At 50.0% G+C, this 25,308-nt stretch overlaps 1 protein-coding gene across 6 annotated transcripts; it reads left to right on the top strand.

Moving 5' to 3' along the window:
- The first annotated feature begins 13 nt into the window (after positions 1–13).
- Positions 14–21,733, top strand: PCID2 (PCI domain containing 2). Of its 6 annotated transcripts, none has more exons than XM_025441021.3 (16): positions 367–524; positions 5,696–5,785; positions 7,301–7,374; positions 8,469–8,564; positions 9,015–9,047; positions 9,155–9,220; positions 10,087–10,128; positions 11,046–11,100; positions 13,760–13,863; positions 17,010–17,085; positions 17,597–17,738; positions 18,827–18,927; positions 19,825–19,898; positions 20,028–20,153; positions 20,661–20,784; positions 21,076–21,733. In XM_025441021.3, exons 1-16 carry the CDS (start codon positions 489–491, stop codon positions 21,163–21,165), a joined length of 1,329 nt encoding a protein of 442 aa, XP_025296806.1. In that variant the 5' UTR covers positions 367–488; the 3' UTR covers positions 21,166–21,733. The 6 variants fall into 6 exon arrangements, with proteins under 6 accessions (XP_025296810.1, XP_025296806.1, XP_025296808.1 ...); XM_049099189.1 differs by lacking the exon at positions 367–524 and adding an exon at positions 1,062–1,211; XM_025441023.3 differs by lacking the exon at positions 8,469–8,564 and having other exon boundaries at positions 368–524.
- The last annotated feature ends 3,575 nt before the right edge of the window (positions 21,734–25,308 follow it).

Raw genomic sequence — 25,308 nt, 5'->3', positions numbered from 1 at the left:
GGCCGCGCGGGCGGGCGGGCCTCGCGTCAGCGCCGCCCCGGCCGCCCAACCGCCGCCCCGCCGGCCCGGCGCGACCCCGACCCCGGCCCCGACCCCGGCCCCCGCCCCGGCCCCGGCCCGCCCCCGCCCCCGCCCCGGGCCGCCCGGCGGCCGCCGCGCTCCTTGTGAAACGTATAACGGTCGAGGGGGGCGGCGGGGCCCAGCTTGCCCCGGGCGGGAGCCCAGGCACCCAGAGGGCGCGGACCGGGCGTCCTCGCCGGGAGGCGGCGGCGGATCGAAGCGCAGGCCGCGGCCTTCCTCAGCCCGGGCGCGCCGCCATCCCGGCCCGGGGCGCACGCTGCCGCGGACTCTCTTCCTCCGGAACCCGCGTGCGGGGGAGGCGGGCCTGGGGGGCGCGCAGGTCCGGACGGACCGGCGGCCGGAAGTGAGGCGGCCGCAGCCGCGCGCGCAGGCCCCGCCCACGCCCACTTTCTGCGGGGGGTCCGGCCATGGCGCACATCACCATCAACCAGTACCTGCAGCAGGTGGGTACGCGGGGCCGGGGCGCGGGTGTGGGCCGGCCGGGGTCGGTGCGAGAAGCTCCGCGGGCGTCCGCTCGGGGGTGTGGCCGGGGGGGCGGTCCTCGGGGGCACCGTGAGGGCTTAGGGGCTCCTGTCGCCGCCGCCCCCGCCCCGCCGCGGGCCTCGGGCCTCTCCTCTGACGGTGCCCGCGGGGTGGGCCTTTGAGAACCCGTTGGACTACAGGCCCTCGTTGGCGTCTTATGTGCGTCTTAAAGCCCTCGAGGGCTTGGGGAGGCGCAAGGGCGAGCCTGCCGGGCTCAGACCCGCGACCCCACGCCTCGAGTCCGGTCTCCGCCCGCCCTGCCGGGTCTGCCCCAGCTTCGGCCGCGCCCCTCGTTCCCGCGCCGGCGAGCTCTTACCGTGGTGCACGGCGGCCCCTAGTTCGCACTTTTCCTTGGAGGCGGTGCCGCGGCCGTCCAGGGACAGCCGTTCCGACCCGAGCTTCTGGCCCCAGACGCCGAGCCTTTCCACGCAGCACTCCGGCCCGTAGCCTCGCCGCAGCCAGCCAGCGCTTTCTGTCCCAGGCAGACCCCCCCCAGATCTCGGGGTCGGAAGTGTCTCTTGAATCTTACTGACCCTGTGGGTTTGCACACGAGTCTGCTCCCTGTTTCGTACCTAACACATCCTGGGTCGGCAGCTGCCTGCGCACAGGTAGGTCTTTGTTGCCCCGGTCCCCGGGATTACTTCCCAGCAGCTCTCAGGTCAGGGCTTGCTTTGCTTTCACTCTCCCCGAAGCTTGCAGGTTCTCTTGTTGGTTCCTTGGATGCTCCTGGAACACACGCATTCCTGGCCAGAGACCAAGGGCTGGAGCTCAGCACAGCGGTGGTGTGGGGTCAGCCTGTCAGTGCCTGTGGGCCCGGAAGGGTGCCTGCACCTGCGTCAAAGAAAGCATCCACAGCAAGCCTGCGTTTCGCTCAAGGGATGGGGGAGACATTGCTTCGCTGCTCAAAGGGACTAGCCACATCAACAGCCCTGAACAGCGGCCCAAGGGAAGAGCTAGTTGTCAGGGCCTTGTCTTCCCAGCGCTCACTTCCAGTTTGAGCAGCCCAGGGAGGGCTGTCCGTGCAGTGGTCGGCAGTCACTAGGCTGTCCCTGCCTCCCGTGAGGCCCTTTTTATTCAGTGCTTGGTGCTTCCACACGCCTCCAGTTTCTGTTTGGAGAGGACAGGTGGAGTTAATTTACTGTAACATCTTTTCTAATATTCTACTTTTAAAAATTGTTTTTAGTAAAAGATCGGTTTGTTTGTACAGCTCTCCCTTGAACAGTGTGGGGGTTAGGGACACTGACTCCCCCAAGCAGTTGGAAATAAGCCTATGACTTTTGGCTCACCAAAAGCTTAACCGATAGCCTACTGTTGGCCAAGAGCCTTACCAACCACAGAAAGGGTCAACTAGCCTGTGTTTTGTGTTGTGTTATCCACGACATTCTTATAGCCAAGCGAGAGAATGTTATCAAGAAAATGGTAAGGAGCAGAAAATACATTTACTGTGCCGTACAGTAAAGAGCCGTGGTGTGACCTGTCCATCAGGGGTCAGCTGCACTTTCCCCGCAACTGGGGCTCTTCAGTATTTCTGGGGTCTCTCTAAGGGCTGGTATTGTTTGGTGTTCTTCTTCCTTTGGTCTATTCTATAAACTCTTACCGCAAATGGCAAGTTACTTTTAAAAAACTATCTACATTTAAAATCGTAACTTTCGGGTAGTCCAGGTGGCTCAGCGGTTTAGCACTGCCTTCCGCCCAGGGCCTGATCTTGGAGGCCCGGGATGGAGTCCCACGTCGGGCTCCCTGCACGGAGCCTGCTTCTCCCTCTGCCTGTGTCTCTGCCTTTCTCTCTCTCTCTCTCTCTCATGAATAACTAAATAAAATCTTTAAAAAAAAATTGTAACTTTCCTCCAACTTTTTATTTTGAAAATTTTTTTTCTTTCTTCTCTTTTTTTTTTTAAGATTTTATTTAGTTATTCATGAGAGACCCAGAGAGGGAGAGGGAGAGAGAGAGAGAGAGAGGCAGAGACACAGGCAGAGGGAGAAGCAGGCTTCATGCAGGGAGCCTGATGTGGGACTCGATCCTGGGACTCCAGGATCACGCCCTGGGCCAAAGGCAGACGATAAACTGCTGAGCCACCCAGGGATCCCTTATTTTGAAAATTTTCAAATCTATAGACAAGTTGAGAGGAGAACATTGAAGACATGTATACCCTCACCTGGCGCACCACATTTGTGTACCCTTCCCCCCCCCAGGCGTGTGTGCTTCTCTCCTGTGAGCTCTTGGAAAGGAGGTCGCCGCCCCCGTGGCCCTTCACAGAGCACCGAGGCTGTTGTGCTGTCTGGCTGCTGGGCTGGTGGCATAGCCGAGAAACGTAACACCAGTGTTTTCTGGTAGAGTCTGGGCTCCACATCCACCCACAGTACTGTTTGGAGCCTCTTTGTTACCTGTAGGGTCCAGTCAGGTCACACTCTGAGTATGACAGTCTTGCTCTGTAAAGTCTGTCATCTAGAAGAGTCCTCTTGCCTGTTTCTGGGAGCAGATTTGTTTGATGACAATTTTTTTGAAAATGTCCAGGGCAGTGGACTCATGGATGTGTCATCATCTACCTTTATGTGACTCTTTCTAGTGATTAGGTTTGGGCTCAGCTGGCCAGTGTAGACATCCTGTAGCCTCAGGAGGCTTGCATGGGTGCTCCGAACTGGATCACTGGGGGAAGGTGAGGCCCATCATCCTACTCCAGTGTCCGTATTGATTTGTAATCTGTTGGATGGATTGTGAGAGCCCATGAACATCCCGCTCCATACCCTTTCTAGGGTGATTGCAGCTTTCATTGGTAGTTTTTTCCCAAGCAGGTTATTATGTGAGTGTTTGCCAAGTGGTAATTCTCCCACTCTTTTTACATTTGTCAGCTACTACTTCATCTGTTAGAAATGCTTTTCCCTGTGCCCCTTTTAAGAAGTATCATTATAAGGTGGTGTTAATGCCAAGTTTTAATCCAGAACCAGTGAAATTATTCTTACTTTTTTTGAAGCTCAGCTTGTCCCACATTTGGCCGCTAAGAGTGCCTTCACACTGGTTTCTGGGGCTTTCTGACGTGTGTGTCCTTCCTTGAGCTCTGCTTTGCTTTCTGGCACAGTGATTCCTGTGCAAAGCTAATGGATTTCTCTCCTTTTTCCAGTGCTGGGCCAGTCCTTTTTCCAGGGAGCTCTAGTTCCTCTTCCTGGGTAGTGGAGATTAGGAACTGGATCTGAGTTCTGGGTGTCCTCATTGCCACTGGAGGAGGGGAGGGAGTCATTACTTCCAAGCCTTGCTAACAGTTACAAATTCCGGGGACACCTGGCTGGCTCAGTTGGTGGAGCATGCGACTCTTGATCTCAGGGGGTTGTGAGTCCAGCCCCACATTGGGTATAGAGATTACTTAAAACTTACAAGTTTCAAGAGTAGATGACCCCCCCCCCCCCGCCCCCTCCCTGCACCCTCCATGGACCAGCTTGGAGCCAGGAGGTCATGAAGTGATGAGCAGTAGCCAGGAAAGAGAGTGTTTTCCCGGGAGCGCCCAGAGCCAGTGAGCTGTACCCTAATGGGCGCCGCAGTCTCTGGACCAGGCCCACAGGTATGCTGCTGAACCAGCTCACCTGGAGTCCAGCTGCATGGTCCATGGGAGGCTGTTTAAATTGAAAGGCCGAAGGTTCTGAGACACGATGTACTAACAGTCACTAAAACAGGTGAGTGGGTGACTGTGGTCCTAGTGTTCCTTGAGCTGCGCCTCAGGTCTTTGAGATTTATCTCTAGTCTGTCACTGTCCCTCTTCCTTGGCGCCTCCTGTGACAGGTGCTCTGGCGGCCTTTATTAGCTTCCTTGAGGTAAAGGCACGGATGGGACCGGTATTTTGTGATTATTCCTAATACCTCATGCACCCTGCACAAGTGCCTGTTGTTTTCTATTGGAAAGTAAATCCCTAGAAATGGGATTGCACCTATGTGGTTTTCTTGGGTGGTCGAGTGGCAAATTCCTGACAACTCAGTAGTTGTAGGTGAGATGGTGTGAACTTTCCCGGGTGATGCCCTAAGTGGTACAAGAGCCCAAGAGCTGGATCCATTTCTTCTGGCTGCAGATGCTGGTGTGTAGGATTACTGGGTTGAGGGGAGAGCAGGTGTGTGCCCCCCTTAGTGGGCGCACCTCAAAACTTCTTGTCCTCCAGTCCTTTTCTAGCATTGGTTGCAGTGAGTCCAACCACCCTTGCCATGCTTACTGCTTTTGGGGGTACATCTCACGACTGGGGAGTGACATGTGTTACTTTCTGTCATCCCTGACCGAGGTCTTGTGGGCATAAAGTTGACAGAGTGAATCCCACTGCAGATAAATCAGGCTGTATGCTTTCTCTACGCTTGCCTTTCTCTGGTTTGGATTTCTGTGTTCTCTTTTGGTAAATAATATCTTCAGATGTTACTTGGTTTTCTAATTGCAGCTGTCTGCCACAACACAGGCACTCAGGACAGAAATCTGTAAAAGCCCCATGGGCCCTCAGCCCCCACCTGGTGGGCCCAGGGGCTGGTGTTTCTTCCTGTGATCACGTGTAACGTGTAGTTTCTCTTTTCTTCCCAGACCGAGTTAGGCACTTTTCCTGTGACTTTGGGTGTTTTCTTTTTTTTCTTGACAATAAGCACACTGCAGACACTCTCTGGCACGTCATCACTGATGGGTCTATCTAAAACTTGCTTGCGACACCCAGGTTCCTGTGGTGTGACTGTGACATGGTCTGTTTCGCTGTTGCCATTCCCTGTTGTAGTTTATATATGGGTTGAGTGGAACGTGGCTTGTAGTTTCTTTTTTTTTTTTTTTCTCCATAAGCTTTATAAGTGAATTTTCAAGTGTCTATATGACCGAGTAAAACTAAAATAATGAGCCTTTTTTTAATAGCTACTGACTTACTCATTGTTTCTAATGTGAGTCACCTGTTTCTTTGCCTCTGAAAGAGCTCATTTTGAAATGCTGCGGTCGTTTGCTGGCTATTGAGAGCCCCAGCTTATTCTGTGTTGTGACCAAGAGTCAGGAAGATGGATTTTTGAGGCTTATGATGTGTTGGTTAGGTTCTGCGAGGGCAGAGTCGTTGGTTTTACTACTCTGCTGGTCTCTTTTCAAATGTTTCAGGTCTATGAAGCCATTGATACCAGAGACGGGGCATCCTGTGCAGAGCTGGTGTCTTTCAAGCATCCTCATGTCGCCAACCCACGGCTTCAGGTGGGCAGATGGGCCACGCACGCAGGTGTCTGAGAGGCTGCCGGGTGACCAGCTTCCAAAAAGCGGTTGAGAGTTTGAATCAGAAGGAAACTAATACTGCCGCTCTTTTGAAAATTTTAAAGTTCATATCATGTCTGTAATTCTAGTTCCTTTATTGAGCGCTGTGTGTTGGATACGGTGCTGAGGTGTGCAGCTTGTGCTCTGTGGTTAACTCCCACATGACCCTCTGAGTGACAGAGAAATGCAGCGTGTAGGAAGGTCATCTAAGGTCATCCAGCACACAGGCGGTGGGCCCTTAGCTGTGCCCAGGCCTGTCTGTCCCCAAAGCCCACAAATGTATCCTGTTACAAGTAAAGCTCAGTGGAGCAGAGCCATGTCTGCTTGTTCATGTGCTCTGTGGCTGCTTTCCTGCCACGGAGGCATAGCTGGGTAGGTCAACAGATCTATATAGCCTGCAAACCCAACGGTATTTACCATTGGCCTTTAATGGAAAGCATAAACTGGAAGTGTCCTTGAGTTAGCAGATAAATGATACGCAAGCCCTGTCTTCGATAGAAAAGAATCTTGGCATTTTGTAAAGCCCCATTTTCCTCATCGGTTTTCACTGTGATATTGGAATGTGTTCCTGTTGGGGCACAGTTTTTCTTTTGAAAGAAAAAGGAGCTCTGTATATTGGAGATCATATTTGGCAGTGTATAGGCTGCACCTCCGACCAAATAAACCAGTTTGTGGAATAGAAGTAGGTTCTTTTTAAAACTTTGATTTCCCTGAATGGTTCTCCTAAGTAACCATGGTGAAAACCATTGCTCTAAGTAGAACTTAATGCCAGAGGCTCCCTGGCCAGAGACTCCTCAGCCATGACACGTGCTGCCTATTGCACCACCAAGGGTGGATCCCTTCATCATAAAACTCCCTGCTAGCCTCCTTATGTGGCCCTCCATTCACTGATGGCCATTGTCTGCCTAGATATTCCACCAGGGGCCATGGGGCAGGCCTTTTGATGCTGTTGTCCTGTTTCTTCCCTCACTTAACACACATGGATATGCACATGTGTTTAGTGCATCAGGGACTAACTGACTTCTTTAACTCTGCGTGCTTTCACCCTGTGGTACTCATATGACCTAAAACCTGGCCATTAAGAGGGAAGAGGACATTAGAAATAAATGTCAGCTAGCCTCACCCAGGATAGATCGGGTCGCTCTGTCACCAGGAGGTGAAGAAGGGTGATTCCTAACATGGCATCCCCTCACTCAGCAGCTCACTCACACCAACTTCCTTACTGAGCATGTAGTAGCTGCTTCATAAATATGTCTTCACTGACTGGCTGCCCAATGTTAAGGTATACACGTAAGGTATACAGGCCCTGGGTGACAGTTGTGACAGAGTGTCAGGTGTTCCTGTTAACTGTAAAGCGTATGTTCCTTTGAAAGCAGATTTGTCTAAATCTCTTTCTACACATTGCATTCTTTTGGTGCCTTTTCATTTTATTTTTGTCATTTTTTTCCTGTTATTTAGATGGCCTCCCCAGAAGAGAAGTGTCAGCAGGTCTTGGAACCCCCTTATGATGAAATGTTTGCTGCTCATTTAAGGTAACGCCCTGGTGAGGAAGAAAAATAAAGCAAATCTGGAAATTGCCGCACTAGGGAATTTGTTTAAAATCTTAGGCTTGGGGATCCCTGGGTGGCTCAGCGGTTTAGCGCCTGCCTTTGGCCCAGGGCATGATCCTGGAGTCCCAGGATCGAGTCCCACATCGGGCTCCCGGCATGGAGCCTGCTTCTCCCTCTGCCTGTGTCTCTATGTCTATTATGAATAAATAAATAAATAAAATCTTTAAAAATAAAATAAAACAAAATAAAATCTTAGGTTTGAGGGGCACCTGGGTGGTACCAGTATTGGTTTCAGCTCAGGTCATGATTTCGGGGTCATGAGATTGAGCCCTGCTTCATAGCTTTGTCTGGTTCCGTGTGGGGGTTTGCTTGAGATTCTCCCTCGCCTCCCTCTCTTCCCTCTCCACTGCTTTCCCCCTTCACACATGCACTCTTTCCCTCTCTCAAATAAATAAATAAATAAATAAATAAATAAATAAATAAGATCTTAAATCCATCATCCTAGGCTTGAAACAAGGAATAATTTGCTTTGAAAAGAAAATTGCATTTGTGGGTTTTGTTTTTTTTTTTTTTTTTTTTTTTTACTATTTTAAATTCAGTTACCATATAGCATATTTCTAGTTTCAGGGGTGAATTTAGTGATTCATCAGTCTTACATTACACCCAGTGCTCATCCCATCATGTGCCCTCTTTCATGCCCATCACCCAGTTACCCTGTTCCCCTACCCCCCTCCCTTCCTGCGGCCCTTAGTTTGTTTCCTATGATTAAGAGCCTCTCATGGTTTGTCTCCCTCTTTTGTTTTATCTTGTATTATTAAGAAAAGTGCATTTGTAATTTCCCATTGGTAAAGCTTATGAAAATTTTTGAAGTTTAAAGTATTTTACATTTTTAATAATTTGTTTTTCATTTCAAAGATAATGTATGCTCTTAAAAGTTGAAGATAAATTGTGGTCACATATTTACATATTTATATCACTTGACACTCCTTTCATTGGCTGTTTAGTGGTCTTTTGTTTGGGGTGGGTGTATGGCTCACCACTGACTTTTGCCTGTTTTAACCTCTTTGCTTTGCCAGGAATGGAGCTAGAGCCAAGCAAAGCAAACAAAAGACTTGCTTTTCAGTTACATCTCATGGGTACCGTTTTCACCATTGGAGCGTGAACCAGGCAAAGTTGGGTGTCCTAAAGCCTGTGGCATTTGATCACCCTCCTGTCCACATGCCTCCAGTGCTTCCAAGCAGGCTGGGGGGAGGAAGGCCTGTGTGAGCCCTGGGAGATCTCTGGAAAAGTCAGGGTACCACTGGGCTCCTGGTAGTGGGAGACTTCCCACTGTTTCCTGGCTCTGTGCAGTTTGTGTTGGGGTTCCAGATGTGGTGATGAGCTGACCATGGCTGACCCTGCCCAGCGGGCATCCAGTATGAGCTCCTGTATGAGTATAGCTGCAGTGGCAGGGCCGTGCTATGCTCTTACTAGTGCCTGGCACTCAAAACCTACTGTAACTAGGGTCCCCTTCTGAGGCTGGAAAGAATTGTCCCAGTACATTCTGTGGGTTTCCTCTGATGTCAGCCCGTTTCAGTTAAAAGTCACCTGTGTATTTCTTGTCCTCCTTCCCATTCCGGTAGCCCACCAGGTGGGAGCTGCACCCCGAGTGCAGGGTAAGCAGTGCACTGGGGCGACTGTGATGGAAGTGAGGGGTGGGCCTGTGGGGCTCGCCTGCAGGTCCCGCTGCCTGTGTCCTGAGCCCATGCTGTCTCCTCTGCAGGTGCACTTACGCGGTGGGGAACCATGACTTTGTAGAGGCGTACAAATGCCAGACTGTCATCGTCCAATATCTTTTCATTTGTGTTATGGTTCAGTTATATCCGGGGTTCGAGATCTGGAGACGTTGGGTCATTTTTATTCATACCTTTAATTAGAAAAGAATTGAAACTGATTTTTGGAAGAGAAACTCGTTTAGTTATTTCATTGAGGTTCTTAAATGTATCATGGACCTTAGGACTGTAGTCCAGTTACCCATACAGTGAGGTAGAACACAGGTTATGATTAAGGGTTCTAATTCTGTTGTGAAAAGTGGTATTTCCTTGAAAGCATTAAGGATAGCTGCAGGACTAGTTAGTCCCTTGGTGAAATATGAGAACTCCAAACTCCAGGCATAGATTGCTGAGAGTGGACTCCACTGTGGTTACTGGAGACCTTCATCCAGCCACTGTCTGATTTAAGTCATTTAAGTGGGTTCTCCGACTTAAGTCAGGGGATGTTCTAGTATTTATGTGTATTTCAAGAGTTTTAGTTCGCTTATTTTTTAATCTTCTTGTTTAAATATACAAAGGAGAGAGACTAGCTTTGTCTCCTTTGAATTTAAGAATTCTATAATCAAGGAAATAGACTTTATACTGCAGATGCTAAAGCATACTATGTATAATTGTGACCGCCTGGGTTCAGAAAAACCAAATAAAATGTTTGAAATTGCCAGTTAAGAGTCTTACAATAGTCGCTTACTTTGGAGAACATATGTGTGAAGTAAATACACTTATCTGTACTGATACCTAATGATATTCAGGTATTTGTAATTTGTACATTTTTTCCTTCAAGAACTTACCTCTGTGATATATAAAATTCAGATTCCTTTATATTCCTATTACAATTTGTAGCATTGCTTGGGTTTTGCACGTTGTTCTTTCCTTGACATAGTACGTCATTCCTGCGTGCATTTCAAGCCCACAAAGAAGAAAACTGGTAAGTACGAACAGAAGTAACCAGAAACTGGCAAATGGCAGGGTTTGGGGTTTGGGTTTTTTTAGCAGAAGCTTTTTAAAGCTTTATTCTAAACAAATGTGTGTCGTGTTTTCTACATGGATATTTAATGTCTTCTGTTGACACAGGATAATATTGCTGCGGACAGTGGAGGTTCAGTAGTTAGTGTAAATATTAAGTGGTAGACCAGCCAGATTGTTTGCAGTGTGCTCACATAAATATGAAGCCTTGTTATTTCAGACCTTCCATACCCCAAAATATTTGTCCATTGTCAATTTTGAGCTTGCTTTTGGTTTTAACTTGGACAAAAGGGCAGATCAACAGCAGTTCATGTGGAGTGACAGGACACATGGCAGTTTGGTGATTTTAAGTTCCTTGACAAACTAATTCTTGATTTTATGATTTATGACTTATTAACTATGGGTAAATATGGAAAATACCTTTTAGAAAAAATAAATACCCTCTTTAAATGAAGACTTGTCTTACACATAAAACCAATACCACCAGCTAAATTTTAAAAAATCCTTTTAGGACATTTTGCCTATTAGGTTTTCTGGGTCCTGTTAGAAGGTCTTACTGAACCACATCTTGCTTTAATGGAGCTGCTTGTGTAATGGTTGAAGGGAAGGAGAAGATGTCTGGGGCCAAGGACCCTGGACACCTCAGGATCTAGACCTCAGGAGGGTTGGGGCAGTGGGTGGGCATCTTAGTGTCTGTCGATCAGGAGCCCCAGGGGCCATGGTAGAAGTGAGGAAGACAGTAGTAGCCGACCAGTTCCTGGAGGTTGGTGGCCCTGCTGTGGGTAGGCAGTAGCCCTGGGTGTCAATGTGACCCCTGCCTGTGGGGACGGAGTCTGACCTCATGGCCTCTTCAGACATGCTTGCTTCTTTGCCCCACAGGGCTCTGCCTGTCATGTATGCTGTAGCGCTTGACCTTCGAATATTTGCCAATAATGTAAGTTCAGTTTTTGTTACTATTCTTTTAAAACTCAAATTCAGTTTCTTTTTTTTTTTAATATTTATTTATTTATTTATTTATTTATTTATTTATTTATTTATGATAGACACATACACACACACACACACACACACACACAGACGCAGAGACACAGGCAGAGGGAGAAGCAGGCTCCATGCCGGGAGCCCGACGCGGGACTCAATTCCGGGTCTCCAGGATCGCGCCCTGGGCCAAAGGCAGGCGCCAAACCGCTGAGCCACCCAGGGATCCCCTCAAATTCAGTTTCTATCTGTTGCTTCCTTTCATATCATTCTTCCAAAAGTTTTGAGGTTTGGGGTGTACCTGGTGTAGAGAGCAAAAGGGCAGGAGGTGGCTGGACGTACTTTTCTCTGGGTAGGTTCCCACGCTGTGGGTATTGTGGGAGTTGAAGCCAGTGTGGCTCTCAGAGCATTAAGTGGTGGGTCTCCTGCCCTGGACTGGGTCCCAGAGAAGCCTCAAATCAAGGAATGACAACTCAGAGATGAAGAGGCCCCAGGGAGAGCCAGAGGGGGCAGGCAGCCCAGGAAGACAACCATCTTTGGCACTCCCTGCTGCAGCCACCCAGAGCCTGCCAGTCCCCAGCATTTCAGCAAGAGTGATGGGGAGCTGGACCCACTCCAGCCAGCGGCAGCTCCCCACCAGCATGGCATCCACTGCTGATGCAAGATCCATAGTACCATGACCTCAAACCCCAAATATCACTTACAGTAGAATCTCAGCCCATGAGGAGAGATGGTACACAAATGGTAGATGTTGGAATTCCCTGACTGGATCGCACTTCGGCCATCATGAAGCCTCAGGGAGCAATCATGAACATGCTTGATACAAACGAAAACATAGATGGGCTCAGCAAAGAAATAGAAGTTGTAAAGAACTATGATGGAAATTTCTAGAACTGAAAAATATAACTGAAACGCAAATATCTGAGTCTCCAAAGAGCTTTGTTTATATGAGTTATAGTTATTTGTATTTACTGTATTAAAAACTTTTAACTGGGATTTTAAAAAATATTCATCTAAAATAATAAGCCTTTTATGTGTTAACAGAATTGATGTTTTAAATAAAAATAACAGTATTTTCCAAATGAACAAAATGTGCTGAAAAGAGTGACAGTTTTTTACATTTTAATCTCAACAGAAGCCACCTGGATCCTCTGTGCCTTTGTGTGCACAGTGTTGCAGAAGACGGTCTGGTGCCACACAGGTGTAGATGGAAAGGAGAGGAGTATTTTAATAGCCTTTCAGATAATTGTAGACCCCTTTTTTATACTATGCCAGAGCTCCAAGAGATAGTTGCTTAGGGTTAATTAGTGTGGTCTCTGAAGCTTAGCAGTGAGCTTTTTCTACTGTTAGAGAGAATTCTCTACTGTGTCTTGGTCTCTGGGTGCATTGTGTGCTCTCATGTGATCTTGTAGCATCATACATTGATCATTTGGAAAATTTGGTTCACTGAGTTATGGAGATGTTCCAAATGTTGATGTGTTTCGTTGTGTAAAAACTCCAAACCAGAAAAACCCCATTTGTTTAATGTCTCCAGTGACCTTATCAGAAAAGTTGTGAAGTAAGGAAATCCCAGGTTCGTGGTGGTTGATAGAAATTGTCCAAAATTCTGATTTTGTTGTTGTTGAAAGGACAGATGTCATTGGCAACAAATACTGTTAGTCGTTTGCCTGGAATTGAGGATGTATTTCACTCACGTTCAAGCAGCTGGTCCCTCAGATACCCTCGCCTGGCCCACCGTGCTCCTCTGTCAGCCACTGGTTCCAAGGGACAGCTGGTGACTCCAGCAGCTTCTCGAGTGCTTTCCCTTGAAAAAACCATCCTCTTTCACCATGCAGCAGATGTGCTTTGCACATACTGTCAGTGCATCACAGAGAATATTAAATATATGTGTGTTCAAGAAACAAGACTTAATATTTACTGTGTCATCAAGGACAGCTTAAAGTGAAATTAGGGTTACTGGTTAAAGATTACACGGGGGTGATGTCAGGGACATGGTGTTGCCGCTTCTGTTTGGTGTCGCTGGAAAGGCCCCCATGGTTTCACCTCCTGCCATGCTTACTCCATCGGTGCAAATGACAAGACAATGAAAAGACAAATAATGGCTGTAGGTGTTGTCATGAAGATAGTTTGACCACATGGATCATGTGCAAGTGTTTTGAAGACTCCCAGTGGTTAGTAGACCAGACTTTGAGAACCTATGTCACAGATGTAAGAGTAAACGGACCCAGGAAACAAGGGGAGAGTCAGTGCTGGTGATGACTTGGGTACCTGTGGGAAGTGTGTTTGGGGGGTTCTGACTGGCTATAAGTGGGGGCGGGAGGGTCCGTGAGCCTATACAGAAGGGCTCCCAGGGCGGTGAGGCCACCTGCCACATATGCACAGAGAACAGGTGGACTTACCAGGCTTGAATTGGTTGAGGAGTTGATTTGTGGAAGAGGCAGGAAATACTATTGATCTCTAAATTTTTAACAGTAACATCAACCAGAAGATTTCACCAGAGCTGCTTGGGACTTTGACCCTTGGTTATTGCTGTTTCTACTTCCAGGAGCACGGGAGGTTTCTTTTTCATTAAGGGACCCAGAGGCAATGAGACATAAATGTTTGTGTTCTATCAGGCAGACCAGCAGTTGGTAAAGAAAGGGAAGAGCAAAGTTGGAGACATGCTGGAAAAAGCTGCCGAGCTGCTGATGAGCTGCTTCCGCGTCTGTGCCAGTGACACGTGAGTACAGCCCTGGGGGTAGGCGCCCTGGCCCCTGCCCTCTGTTGGCAGATGACCCCGTGGTGGTTGTCCTGTCCACTGTTACGTTTGGCAAGTGAGAGAGAGAGAAGGACATTTCTCTGGCACAGCATTTCTGGAGCATGTTCCTCCCGCCCTGGGTCCCATTTCCCGCTTGCCCGGGTCCCATCTGCCAGGAACCCACTGGCCTTGGCTGCAGTTCTGTGGACACTGAATTCTCCAGCCGTCTTTCCTTGTCTTCCTTTCTGTCTGTGGTTGCAGAATTCTAGATAGACGGCTCTTTCAGTTAGCACTCACAGGCTGTGCTCCGGGATGGAGCGTGCCCTTCCCTCTGGCCCTGCCTGCCTCTTCGCTCCTGCCGTGTCTCTGTACTTCCTTAGGGTTGATGGAGCTTCTTGGAGCTGTACACTGGTGTGTTTCGTTAGATCCTTCCGAGGGTGATTTTTGTATTCCTCCTCCTCCTCCTCCCCCTTTTGTTCCCATCCTGTCTCCTCTGGGACACTGGGCACACATATGTTAGACTGCATGTCCTGCCACACAGCATCCCCTCTCAAGCCATCAGTGAGTGACTTAACACTGACCTGCTTTCAGGGAGACTGACTGGCCATTACTTAATGATTCTAGATTTTACATCCGATTCTGCTTTAAGAGTTTATTACATTTTTCTCCTGAAACCCCATCTCTTCATCTATTGTAAAATCACACATACTCGATTAGGAGTTTCAGGAAATTGTGAAGCCAAGAAAGAAAAAGTAAGGTTTTCCATACCTAAGTAAAACTTGTTCATGGCAAGTGTTCCAGTTTCTCATTTCTCAGTTCTCTATCCCCACCAGCCCCATCTCAGAACATTCCAGCCAGAGTTGTGACCCGGGATCCTCCCCATAGAGACTTCCTCACCCCATGGGGCTCAGACAGAGGAGGCTCTCCTTTTGTGGCTTTTGTGGCAGATGGCATATTTGTAGCACTCAACAGCATACTCACTTGGATGATGACACTCAGTGGCCAAGTCTGAGGGAGTCCATTGTTGCTTCCACGCTGTGTCTCTTGGGCCAAGACAGAGTTCAGTACATGCTTGTCATGGGATAACTGGCTTTCCTGACATGACACCCAAAACTAACCTATGAAAAAATAGATAAACCGACTTCATCAAAATTAAAAACTTGGTGTTTCAAAGGATGCGGTCCAACAAGTGAAAAACCACCACAGAATAGGAAAAACGTTTGCAAACAATGTAACTGACATTAGCCTCACACATCTAGAATGTGTGAAGATAAGTAATCAATGTATGTGGACCTAGGACCTGGATAGACATTTCTGCAAAGAAGATAGATAAATGGCCAGTAAACCCACAGAAAGATGCTCAACATCCTTGGTCACCACAGAAATGCAAATAAAAACCACAGTGGCTGCACTTCATATATGTAGCATGGCCAGCATTGTGCTGAGCACATAGGGGGCTCCAGTGGGTGGGAGGCGGGCACCCTGGCTTTGCAGAGCAGCGAGGCAGGGCCTCAGAGGCCACGTGACATCTCCCCTCAGGGGTTGCTTTTCTGAGTGTCTCTGGAAGGGACAGGCAGGGGCAGTGCCCAGAGCAGAGTGGTCACAGGTGCTACAGACTGCTTGCGCTTCCTCCCTATTTTGTTTTCTACCCTCCCTAACCATTTGAGGCAGGCAGTGGAATGTTAATTGTCTCTGCTGATTTGAGGTCATACTTCTAGTTAGTGATGAGGCCTAAGGGAGCTGGCTACTATCCCAAAAGAGGACTTTGGTGTTTATTTTTTTTAAGATTTGATTTGTCAGCACAAGCAGGAGGAGAAGCAGAGGGAGAGGAGGGAGCAGACCCCTGCTGAGCAGGTAGCCTGACCTGGGCCTCCATTGTAGGACCTTGGGATCATAGCCTGAGCTGGAGGCAGATGCTTAACTGATGGAGTCCCCCAGGTGCCCTTGGGACTGTGGTATTTAAACACTGGCTGTAGTATTCACACCTTGGTCGTAGGGAGGGATTTCTTTTACCCCTGGCTTGTGAACAGCCTGCTGGTTCATGTTTATTTCATATACTTTGACCCCATGCCCTGGGATTTCAAGTGTGCAGGCGGCTTGCCCCTGGCCCCCCTCTGGCACCCCATCTCCCTGTCTGGGCATGGAGGCTGCACCCAAGAAGAGCCATTGCAGAGCACAGATACACAGCATACTGAACTGTGCATTGTGTTTCAACATTTGTTGTGAAAATCCTCAAGCATCTGACAGTGTGGACAGTTTGACAGGACCCACCACTTGCACCATTGGCATTTACTGTACGGCTGCACAGTGTCCATTCATGCATTTTTCCTCCTGTGCATCTAGGAGTTTTCTTTTTCTTTCTTTTCTTTCTTGGTATGTTCTAAAGGTTATGAGTCCATCAGAAACTTCCGTAAATATTGCAGCTTCTCCTTGGTAGTGGGAGGTAATGATTTACATAGATTTTTTTTTTAAATTTTTTTAAAGATTTTTTTGTGAGAGACACAGAACGAGGCAGAGACATAGGCAGAAGGAGGGGAGCGTGATGTGGTACTTGATCCCAGGACCCCGGATCATGACCTGAGCCGAAGTCAGACGCTCAACCACTGAGCCACCCAGGTGCCCCAATTTATACAGATCGTGACTGTATTTTGACAAGTGTGTACCTGAGTGTGACCCTCCTAAGGCCGAGGACATTGCCACGCCGTCCTCTTCCCAGGTGGAACCTCATCAAGGTTCTGGTCTCCCATTTGACCACGTTTGAGTGGACTCACACAGCATGCTCTGCGCCTTGCTGTGTGTAAGATTTGTCTATATTGTCACGTGTTTCCATAGTTCATCTTGTCCTCAGGAGAAGCGAACACACTTCCCATCTTTTTCACACGTGCCTTAGTTAATAAACGTGATGCAGATGAGGTAGTTCTCTGCCGGGAGTGCACCACCCACATGCTTTGTGGTGTCTGTCGTCTGTAGACCTCTGCTCTCAAGTGGTTTGGTTTAATGGGCGTGGCTTTAGCTGTAGGCTTTTATCTGCAGGTACTGATCTTGTTTAGACACATTGGTGTGTGTGTGTGTGTGTGTGTGATTTATAAATGTTTCTTTCCTGTGTAACTTGAATTGTTTTCCCATAGTCGGGCTGGCATTGAGGACTCGAAGAAGTGGGGGATGCTGTTCCTGGTGAACCAGCTCTTCAAGATCTACTTTAAGGTGTGCTTCCGAGTGGGCACTTTCACTGCTCTGCAGGTGTTCCTGAGTGCTGCCTCCGTGGGTCCTTGGCACCTGGCCGTATCAGTCGAGTCTGTTGAGTGCCTGCTGGGTGCAGGGACTGTCACAAAAGCTTTGTGTGTGTGATCATGTTTTAGCCTCCACCCCTTGAGGTAAACACTGCGCCTCTCAGGAAAGCACGGCAACAGCACCCAGAGCAGGTGCCATTGTGGTGGGACCAGGCCTTCCACCTGGTGGGGGGTGGGGGGGACACAAGGTCCTTCCTGCTTCATGAGGTTGGCTGGTGAGGAGCGGCCCCATTGGGCGCTGGCAGCTGGCCCCTGTGTGCATGTCCTCTGTGCCCGAGGCTTGTGTTTTAGCGTTTCTTATTAAATAACCAGCTTTGATGATGTAATTGGCTTTGTAGTTCTCACTTTAAGGAGGCATGTACTTAGTAAAGTGAGTCCTGCTTGTTTTGTTTCTTTTGAATAATACATGAAATGGGTTATTGTAGATCAACAAGCTGCACCTGTGCAAGCCCCTCATCAGAGCCATCGACAGCTCAAACCTGAAAGATGACTATAGCACTGCCCAGAGGGTGACGTTCAGGTACTACGTTGGGCGTAAGGCCATGTTCGACAGCGACTTCAAGCAAGGTTTGTTGTTTTGTCTTTTGTTTTTTTTTTGTTTTTGTTTTTTTTAAGGTTTGTTGTTAATCTTTGATTCCTGTGTTTTAAAGACACTGGATTCTGAGCAACGTTAAGTGATGTTTTGGAGAACACTCACTGCCTCTTACCAGTTCATAAGGAGGAGCGCAGTGTGACCCAGGCTGGTTTCGTGTGTGTGTGTGTGTGTCTGTGTGCTTATTGACCTCGGACTTGGTGACATGAAGGGAGGCCTGTGCGGGGTCTCTGGATTCTCTGCCAGGGTTGCAGTTCCCGTGGGCAACTTTCCTGTGTGAGGTGCTTCAGCACCACCATCTTCTCGGGAGTGTGAGTGATCACCCTGTCCCAGTGTCATGCCCTCATGGCATCTGGGGACGCGGAGCCCGGGCCGTGGGCAGTTCCACCACGGGCCTCTGCTTTAGAAACCCCAGGGGCCACCAGGGCTGGAGGGTTGCTGCGCGGCATGGTGCTGGGACGCTGCTCGTCAGAGCAGTGCTTTCTGGAAACCACGTCACTGGGAGTTTCCATCATGAGTTCTCTCAAGAACAGGAAGCCGAGTCTTTTCAGCTTTGTGATCAGCTGGTACGTGGAGGTTCTCTGCGATCTCCTCTACCGCGCATGGGCCAGACTTGTGAACCCATGCCCTCAGTGGTGATGTGCACGTGAAGCAGCATGACTTCCAGCCGTGGATTCTTGACAACAAAAGTAACCACGCTGCCACGGTGCTTGCTCTGGTTTTTACTCGATAGCCTCATTTTCTGTCACAAAAGTTTTAGTAGGTCCACAGCTTTCAACAAGGGCTTCCCTTGATTGTGCACCCAACCTTTTTTTTTTTTAATATGAAGCCTAAAAATAGAAGTTTTTAAGTTCTGTTCTTTTAAAGTTTTTTAAAGGTATTGACTTTTTTTTCTCTGAAGATTCATTGAGTAGTATTTTTGAATACTTACTAACAGTAAAAGATGATTAGCTAATATTAGTGGCAGGAATATATGGTTCCTGAAACAACAGTTTCAGAGGATGAAACAGTGGGATGCGGTGTGGGCGGGAGCTGCAGCCAGTGTGTGGTGCTGTCTCTGCAGCTGAGGAGTACCTGTCCTTTGCCTTCGAGCACTGTCACCGCTCAAGTCAGAAGAACAAAAGGATGATTCTGATATATTTGCTTCCAGTAAAAATGCTGCTGGTGAGTGACTTTACTCCGCTTCTACAGATGTCATTGCTTTGAGGAGGTTGATAGAGTCTTAAAAATAAGCAGATGGTGCATAGCTACCACGGTCTGAGCCACATGTGAGCACACCCCTGAAATAGAGGAAGGGTCAGCTGCTTTGTTTGTGGCCTGAACTGTGTATCTCCACAACTGACACCTCTGGATCCTTCTAGTAGGGCTTTGTGCTTCCTTTCTCTTAGAAGTATGTGCCCGTCTGCCTTAGAAGTGTAACATACGTGAGACAAAACAAACGCGTATCATTTCTATTTCCCCTAAAAGTCTAAATTAATAGAAGTGTATTAAGCTGGAAAGAAAAATGTTTTGCCAGCCTGTATGTAGGTATCTTATGTAGTCACCAAAAGTTAGAGACTTAAAAAGAAATGACTGTGTAACTAGCACTTAATTGACTAAAACTTCTTCAGAGTGATAGGGCATCCTTTCCTCCCATTTAAAAATTCTTTAAAAATTATCAAGGCAGTACCCACACAGTTCAGACTTGAGCAGCTCAGGGTAGCTCTTAGTGGAGGGGCCATGAGCCATACCTGCCTCCAGAAACAGCCAGTTGGAGGTGGTTCAGCTAGTTCTTCTGGGCAGCGTTTCCAGGCTCCCAGCTCCTCGACCAGCGTGTCTTCTGCTATGGCTTCCCGCTTCCACACAAGCCCCGAGGGCGTGAGGGGGTCAGAGCCGGGTGCTCCTGGGGCTCTGGTTACCTGGCCTGAGTTGGCCTGTCTGCACTATGCCAGGTCTCTCCATGACTCCCGGGGAAGCAGGTTGCAGGTTTTTAAGACGTGGCTCCCTGGTAGGGGTTTTATCACAGGTGATTGTGTTAAAAATGCAAGGCTCTTACTCTGAGATATTGGCACTTTGTCCCAGGGTCACATGCCGACCATCGAGCTGTTGAGGAAGTACCATCTCATGCAGTTTGCCGAGGTGACCAAAGCTGTCAGGTATTCTCTCCTTTCCCATCTGGAGTCTTTCAGACACAGAATTAATGAAAATTCTCACCCGTGTTGTGAGAGAGCTCGCCCTGGCTTGGGTTTTCATGACCATGTTTGCACATTTGTCCTCACTCCCAGTGAAGGCAACCTTCTGCTCTTGAACGAGGCTCTGACGAAGCACGAGACCTTCTTTATTCGCTGCGGCATCTTCCTCATCCTTGAGAAGCTGAAGATAATCACCTACAGGAATCTCTTCAAGAAAGTGTGAGCTAAGTGTTTCCTTCCTAACAAGTGTGAGCTCCCAGTGTGACTCCTGCAACTGCACCATGAGGGCCAGCAACCACCCTTGGAGGGGGGGGGGTGTGCATGTGGACAAGGCCCCAGCGCTGCCCCATGGGCCAGCCTCACGCTGGCATCCCTGCATCCCAGCGCCTGGCACAGGTGCTCGTTTTCCTTACTCTAACCAACTAGACCTGCCCCACCTCTCCCCATTTGTCAGAAAGTTCAATTCTACATCCATCCCTTCTCCCAGCTATGGGTAATGTGTCCAGAACAGTGAGGACCCTGCATCGGGGAATCCATAGGGTGCAGCAGGTTGCCAGGGGCGTCCTGATGGCAGAGACATCAGACCATGTGAACGATGCACATGACATGTAGTAGATGCAGACACCTATGCCAGTGTCCTGTTCCTCCTGGCCAGGTTGCCGGCTCAGCCTCCAGAGTGCTGGTGTCCTGTCAGTAACCCGCGTAGGCCTGTGCTTCCCCTCCCAGGTACCTGCTACTCAGAACACACCAGCTGTCTCTGGACGCTTTTCTGGTGGCCTTGAAGTTCATGCAGGTGGAAGACGTGGACATTGACGAGGTGCAGTGTATCCTGGCCAACCTGATCTACATGGTGAGCGGCCCCTCCCTGCCCCACCAAGTCCACAATTTGAGGCTCTGGGGTCGTGGCTTGAAAGCTGTTGGCTGTTGTGAAGGCGTCTTCTGTTAGAGCTCCTGTCACCCTGGGAAGGGACATTGCTGAGGGGCTGCAGGTGGGCGGACATCATGCAGTGTGTCTGCACCATCTCTGCATATGTTCGTTAGGCTCCCAGAGAATCACGTGTGTGTTGGAGGCAGACCAAGTGTGCACGGGGCTGCGGCATGAGCACACCTTGGTTGTGACCGCGGCCCCTCTCTCCTGCAGGGTCACATCAAAGGCTACATATCACATCAGCATCAGAAGCTCGTTGTTAGCAAACAAAACCCGTTCCCTCCGCTGTCGACAGTGTGTTGAGTGTACACCCGGCCCTGAGGATGGGAGGGCAGTGGAGTCCTCTAGGTTCATCTGTACCGATGGACTCGGCCCTGTGCCAAGAGGGTACTCTGGAGCCGGACCCTCCAGGGCTCATTGGCCAGCACACACAGATGCCTTGACACCTCCGTGGTCACTCACAACTACATCCACCCTGTGGACACCTGGAGCTCCTTGAGGAAGCACGGGCACATCCATTGACATTGGAGCTGGGGACACGTTCGTGAAGGGGTTCTGTCCCCAGGGCAGCTCTGGCTCATTGCATAGCCGTCGTTCATGACGGAGTCTTTGTTTCTATGCACCTCTTTCTATGAGATGTCATCCTGAATTTATACAGATGGTATATTCCTTATTTTATCTTCTTAACGTAACATTTTTATATGTTAAATTTCAACATTGTATGTGATTATAATGCTTTGGTTAACTTAAGGCTTCTTTTTACAAAATGAATTTACTTTGATAACTTCCCATGTTTTATAGCTCACCATTTTTCAGAGTTTGCACATCTTCTCTGTTTATATGAAGCTTAGTAAAGAAGGAAACACCCTAACCTGTTGTAATTTATCTTTGCAGCATTATCAAGGCTAGGAGCCACTTACCCCCTTGTGGGTTCCCTCTGCACACAGGCCACTCCCAGGCATGGCGACATGGAACCAGCAAGCTTGTTTGGTCGCGCATCTGCACTGTGGTCCGGGCTCAGTGGGATGTTTGCTTCTGCTCTCTGTGATGCCAGCTGGGGCCCTTAGGGCTGTTGACCACTGGAAGCATGTTGGTACTGGGCTCCAGCTCCCAGTGTCAGTCCATGCAGGCCTCGTAGGTCACATAGTGTCACCTCTGCCCTGGGCACATCCAGATTCTAGCTGAGGGGGATATGTGCCCTGAAGGGCATGTGCAAAACAGCAGGTGCTTGACTTCTGGGGCTGCCTCTCCCTCGCCTGTTCCCTAAGCAGGAGAGCATGGACACCGGGTGGGCACAGAATCACCTTGAACTGGCTCTCCATGAGGAAGATGACCTTGTGCTGCTCACCAGGGTCACCCTGCAGCCTAGTGTCGAGCGGGGTTCCCACAGCACCTGGGTTTTGCTCTGGGCTTAACGGTAAAGCTGAGGTTTGTCAACATTTCTAGCTCCTTCTTGGAGCCGTAAAGAGTGACCCTGAGAGTCAAGGGCTGGCTGTAACTGGTAACAAGTGGCCCTCTTTAGCCATGGAGGGGGCAGACCTTGGGTGTCGGTGCCTTGGGACTCGACCCATGTGCTCCAGGTTTGTAGACACCGAGCATGCACTGCAGGTTCATCCGCATGGCGTCAGGAGCATACCTCGCCTCTGCCCCAGTGGGAGGGCCCCCTCTTCCTGAGTCCTGCCCGACTGGCCTCTAGAACCATCGTGCTAAGTCGTGTGGGAGAGTAGGGCCGGGCTTTGGTTTACTGGCACCCCAAATGCCAGTAAAGTCGGAGCTGCAGGCCACACCGGCACGTCGTCTCAGCCCAGCCCTGTCTTTACACAGACACTATTGAGAGTGTATGTGTGATAATTTCCAAGAGAGGTTTCCATGCAGCAGAGCCAGGCTTGCTGTGGGGACCAGTGGTGCAGCCAGAGTGTGGGTGGGTGTGCCAGCAGTGCTCCCCATGGGAACATCGCAGTGCGTGCTCACATCCCATCTGTGTGAGCTGTGACTTCATGGAGACATGGACAGTGACTGCAAATCTGTGCTCTCCAGCATTGCCTTCACCCTCCGTGGGAGAAGCTGCCACTCCTCCGTTCAGAGCCGAGGCACCGCGATGCTTAGCAGGCTGCTTCCGGGGGCACAGTGGAGAGGCACAGCCACAAACCAGCGGCTCTCATGAGGCCCAGGTCTTCCTGCGACCTCTCGTGCTCGTGATCCTTTCTCCAGAGGGCCTATGGACGGTGTTCCCCACAGGTTCAGTGGCCTGCAGGCCCCACCCCCACGCCCTGGAGGCCGTGGCATGGCCACGGGTAGGGGTGGCTTTGAGAAGCTCTGTGGCCCAAGGACAGCTTCTCTACCACAGAGCTGCTTGGGGAAGTAGGCAGTTTGGCTAAAAGCTTGGATGCATGGGGAGGCTCGCTGGGGTGGGACGCCGAGCAGGTGGGCTCAGCTCACCCAGCAGGTGCATGCTGAGCACCCTCTACACACCAGGGTACAGCAGGTGCATGCTGAGCACCCTCTACACACACACTTGTGCAGGAAGCCAGATGGTCCTGGCCGACCAGCCAGGTGGGGCCAGGACCTCGCCCGTCACCCCATGCAACGAACCAGGGTGCAGGCAGAGTGGAAGTCGGGGAGCTGCTGAGACGCCATCCGTCAGACACCGGGAGAGTTCAGATGCCCTGGCTGCGGGGCCGGTGAGTCGTCTCAGGAGCCAGATGGGTAGGAAGTAGGGGGGCATTTCAGATGGAGGCAAAGAATGGCAGGAAACCGCCTCCCAGTTCTTAGATAGACCCACACAGGGGTGGGGGAGTGGGAGCAGGACTCCAGGACAGGACCCCGATTTCTAGCTGGGCACCTGGTGGGCAGTCATCACGATGCAGACAGAAGGCACAACTCCTGGGAAGCTTCTTGAAAGACAACGAACGGGTGTGGCCCTTGGCTGTTTGTCCCTCCCCCACCTCCATCCTGCTGCCTGGGACACAGGTGTGATGGTTGGAGCTCTAAGTGCCATTCTGGAATATGAGGACCAGGACCAGTTCATGGAAGACTGAGCGGTGATGGCTGGGGTCACGCCCACCTTTCTTTCATTTTATTTATTTTTTGCTCCTCTTGATGTCTTGCCATTGTGCCGGCCCCTGAGACACGTTTACTGACAGCAATACACAATCTGTGTCCACTTAAAGCTTTTACTGAGAGGATTTCTGGCAGCTTATCTGATCACAGCTCTTTCAGAACTAAAATTCTAGACGCCGTGATTGTTCGGTGTCGCCTAAGATCATGTGCCATGCCACCAATGGGTGGGTCTGACAGATAAACCACACTCTAACTGCAGTGACGTGGTAAGGGTTTGGGTTTTACTCCAAAGGTTCTGACTGGTAGAGTGATAGGCCCCGTTTGGTGTTCCTTAGACCTGTACTTGGCTGTGGGGAAGGTGCACTTGATGGGGCCATCTGGGGGACAGGCACAAGCCCCAGGGGTCAGAAGAGTGTCCTAGCACCACATTTAAAATGTCAAAAGAGAGAAGTTAAAATAATTTTAACAGTATACTTCTCTAACACAATAGATCCAAAACAGTGTCATTTCAATGTGCAATCTTTGTTTAAAAATTGTAAATTTGAGTTTTTGTGCTTATTTCTGTGTGTGCAGGAGGGTGGGGGTGCTGAGGGAGAACAGGGCTAAGGGGCTGTTCAGCGCTAGTAGGGTGGTGGCAGGTGGTGGGACCGGGGCCCTCCCCCACCGTTGTCAGCCTTGATCCTGCACGCCCGCGGCCATCTGGGTGTCACTCTGGGAGGACCCCTATGTGTCAACAGTGCGAGTAAGGAGGGAGGCCCCTTCCAGGTGGGTTCAGGCCTCCCGGGTCACACAGGTCCCCCCAGCCCACGCCTGCCCTTGTGGCCCTGCAGGAAAGGCCCAGACGGCTGGCAGAGCCTCACCGAGCCGGACAATGAGGCAGGGGAGCGGCGCCTGGCAGCCCGGCAGCACCAACGACAGGTCTGCAGATCCGCCTGAGGACATGGGGCTGCGGAGAGTGAGCACTGGCCCTGCAGCAGCGAGCACACTGGGCCTCCGCCGGAGAAATTCACCTCACCGTGTGAATGTTCCTGTTCCAGGCAGAGGGCTGAGGTGTTGAGAGCACCTCCCAGGAGTGAGGTCAGTAGGTCCCACCCCAGGAGCAGCCCTGTGTGACAAGGCTCTGCGCAGAGGACGCAGCCTGGGCAAGACAGTCCCCCGGACCCCACCCATCAGGTGCATGGGGGACACACAGAAGGGCAGGGAGCCCGGTGAGTCTCACTGCCAGGAGAGCAGATAAGAGGCAGCGTGAAGTCGGCCCCAGGGGCCCCGTCCCAGCACACAGATGCCAGAGTGGCAGTAGGGGGTCCTGAGGCTGCTCAACACACGTTTCTGGACAGGGACCTCCCGCCGTGTGACCGGGGACCCAGATGGTATTTTGCAGAACCG

The sequence above is a fragment of the Canis lupus genome, chromosome 22, assembly GCF_003254725.2.
Source record: "Canis lupus dingo isolate Sandy chromosome 22, ASM325472v2, whole genome shotgun sequence".
NCBI lineage: Eukaryota > Metazoa > Chordata > Mammalia > Carnivora > Canidae > Canis > Canis lupus.
This window is presented reverse-complemented; position numbering and strand designations above follow the sequence as displayed.

What these genes read in the sequence shown, in the direction of transcription:
- PCID2 (XM_025441021.3), top strand. Translation starts at nt 489, where the DNA reads ATGGCGCACATCACCATCAACCAGTACCTGCAGCAG. An exon ending in CGACAGCGACTTCAAGCAAG is followed by an intron (nt 17,739 to 18,826) that starts GTTTGTTGTTTT and finishes CTGTCTCTGCAG; the next exon opens with CTGAGGAGTACCTGTCCTTT. An exon ending in AGGAATCTCTTCAAGAAAGT is followed by an intron (nt 20,154 to 20,660) that starts GTGAGCTAAGTG and finishes TTCCCCTCCCAG; the next exon opens with GTACCTGCTACTCAGAACAC.